This window comes from Octodon degus, unplaced genomic scaffold (assembly GCF_000260255.1).
Source record: "Octodon degus isolate 3935 unplaced genomic scaffold, OctDeg1.0 scaffold00017, whole genome shotgun sequence".
In the NCBI taxonomy this organism is placed as follows: Eukaryota; Metazoa; Chordata; class Mammalia; order Rodentia; family Octodontidae; genus Octodon; species Octodon degus.
This window is the reverse complement of record NW_004524593.1, coordinates 3,574,810-3,577,475: the sequence shown is the minus strand read 5'-3', so window position 1 is coordinate 3,577,475 and position 2,666 is coordinate 3,574,810. Positions and strand designations below refer to the sequence as shown.

Genomic DNA, 2,666 nt, shown 5'->3' with positions numbered 1-2,666 from the left:
ATTTTATTTTATTTTATTTTATTTATTTTGAGACAGGATTGTGATATATAGGCCAGGCTGGCTTCACACTCAGTGATCCCTATCTCGGGTTCCCAGAGTACTGGGTATTCCTGACTCCTTTTTTTTGTTTTGAACAAATGGAGGTTATGAGCAGAATATATTTATTGAGGGAAAGAAAGCTCCTGTCCAAGAGAGGGACAGGAGGGGGCCCGAGCGGGTAGTTCCCCGGGAAGCTGTCTCTTAAAAATATGGACCGCTTCACTAATTTGCGTGTCACCCTTGCACAGGGGCCATGCTAATCTTCTCTGTATCATGCCAATTTTAGTATATGTGCCGCCGAAGTGAGCGCTGTTCCTGACTCCTAATGAAGCACTTCAGACCCCTGAGTTAGGGAGCTGGTTTCTGTTTGGTTTGTTAGTTTGGTTTAATTTATTTTTTGAGACAGGTCTGACTGTATATCCAGTCTAGTCTCAAACTCTTATTTATTTACTTATTTATGTTTGTTTGCATGTTTGGGAGGGATTGTTTGTTTCTTTTTTGTTGGAGACAGGGTCTTGCTATGTAGCCCAGGCTGGCCTTAAAGTCATGGTGATCCTCCTGCCTCAGCCACCTGAGTACTGGGATCACAGGTGTGCACCACCACGGCAGGCGATTTGCTTGATTTTTGAGACAGGGTCTCCTTACACAGTTTAGGCTATCCTTGAACGTGCAGTGATCCTCCTGCCTCAGCCTCCTGCATGCTGGGATCACAGGCGTGCACACCCATGCTCAGCTCTCAGACTGTATATAACCCATGCTGTCTTCTAAGTCCCCTTGCCTTAGCCTTCCCGAGGCTGGGGTCACAGGCATGCGCCCTACACTCAGCTTCTCAAGCTTCATGGAGCTGGCTAGTGATGCTCCGTCCTCCATCTTCTCCTTACCCTACCTCCTGTTATTCCATTCTCACTCTCACACTGCATTTATGAGCATTTACACGATCAGATCTTTGTTTCCTGACTCCCTCTTCCCTTTCCGAAGAACCCAACATTTACCACCAAGGGCGGACCCCTGAGCCACGCGGCGGCGGCACCCTGCTGGAACCTTTCCTCTGATCTCAGCCTCCGCGGTTCCCTCCTCCCTGTGCAGGCTGGCGTCAGCCTTTTCCTTTCCTCTTAGCCTGTCTTGCCCTGAGAACATCGCCACCTGTAGTTTCCAGATCTAACTGGACATCAGAGTCCCCTGAGGAGCTGGCACAGAAACAGATGCTTAGCCGCATCCCCGACTCTAGCCCAGATGAGGAGGGGGTGTCGCCCCACACGAGGCACAAGCTGTGCTCTGCTGTCACTAGGTCAGATGGCACCCGCATGGGCAGGGGAGAACAGGGGAGGCGACAGAAGCAGATCTCTTCCTGTGGGACTGCTGGGACTTGAGCGCCAGGCGCTTCGCTAACCTCTCAGAAGAAGCCAGCTGTCTGTGCCCACCGCCCATGACCCAAACTGGGGCCTGCTCTCTGGTTCCCCACGCGAGGGTCCATCTGCACTCAGCACCGTGTCTTGCACTGTCTCTCGTCGTGGTTTGCAGGTACCACCGCCCCACCACCTCCCTGGGGAAGGTGAGGAGCCTTCCTCTGCCGTTGGTGTTCTTACTGAATGCTGTTCCCTGTCTGAACACTTCTGGGCCTGAATCCCCTCCTAGTGGCCATTCCCGGCACCCTTGCCCATGTCAACCCCTCACATCCCTGCACCAGCCGGTGCCTGCGGGGAGTCTGCGGTTGGGAGCTCTCACAATCTCCAGATCCCCCTGCACCCTCCCCTGCACAGAGTACTAGAGCGCCTAAAACCCAGCCCAGGAGGAGCGCAGGGAGGGGACTCACCTCCAGAAACGCCTTGTGGAAGGCTTCAGAGACATAGAGGTCCTGGCCCTCGGCGGTGATTCCTAGGGGAACAGAAGGGGCACTGAGAACGCAAGAGTCTGGCTTACCCTCCCCCGGGGAAATCAGTTTGAATTAGGTCCTTGGGGGCTTTTTTAAAAAGTAGAAATAAATCTTGGAACTTCACCTAATGATATCCCCACAATAAACATGTGAAGAATAACAAAGAACTTTGGGGGCCAATGAAACAAGGTCATGAGTTCCATTCCTAGTACATAAAAAAAGGAGCTTTGGGCTTGTTCATTGCGGCTGTTGTGGACTTAATCTCACACTTTAGCTCTTTGGGGTAGGGGTAGGGGTTGGAGTAGTATTGCATTCTTAAAGAAAAGCCTCACCCCTTGGAAGGAGAGCTTGCTTTCTTATCTGGCAAAAAAGACTCCCCCCACCCCACCCCAGCACTGGAATTGGAAAGAGGCCCTCAGACAAGTAGACGAGTATGCTGCCCTGAGCTACAGCCTCTGCCCTTTTTGAGATGGGGCCTCCCTCTCGAACTTTCCCAGGTGGGCCTGCAGCCTGGGCCCTCCTCCAGCAGCCTCACGGGAGCTAGGATTGTGGGCGTGCACCAGCGTGCCCAGCCGCTTTTCAGAGCTAGTTTAAAGACATCCCAGGGGCTGGTGAGATGGCTCAGTGGTCTAGGGCACCTCCTTAGAACAAGCTAAGCTTAGCAAAGCACAGGGACCACGGTTCAATCCCCCAGCACCACATGCCAGCCAGCCCCGCCCCCTGGTGGGCTGAGCTGGCCACACACACAAAATAA

At 52.9% G+C, this 2,666-nt stretch overlaps 2 protein-coding genes and 1 non-coding gene across 3 annotated transcripts in view; 1 reads left to right on the top strand and 2 right to left on the bottom strand.

The window, feature by feature from the left end:
* Serpinc1 (serpin family C member 1) overlaps positions 1-2,666 on the bottom strand; it is a 15,356-nt gene that overhangs the window by 1,568 nt on the left and 11,122 nt on the right. The window contains exon 6 of the mRNA XM_004626793.2: positions 1,853-1,914. Within this exon, the coding sequence (XP_004626850.1) occupies positions 1,853-1,914 (62 nt within the window). The remainder of the gene's footprint in view (positions 1-1,852; positions 1,915-2,666) is intronic.
* Zbtb37 (zinc finger and BTB domain containing 37) overlaps positions 1-2,666 on the top strand; it is a 32,495-nt gene that overhangs the window by 28,138 nt on the left and 1,691 nt on the right. The window lies entirely within an intron of this gene.
* LOC111815520 lies at positions 243-349 on the bottom strand. Its single transcript, XR_002820203.1, has one exon. It is a non-coding gene; the product is annotated as a U6 spliceosomal RNA (small nuclear RNA).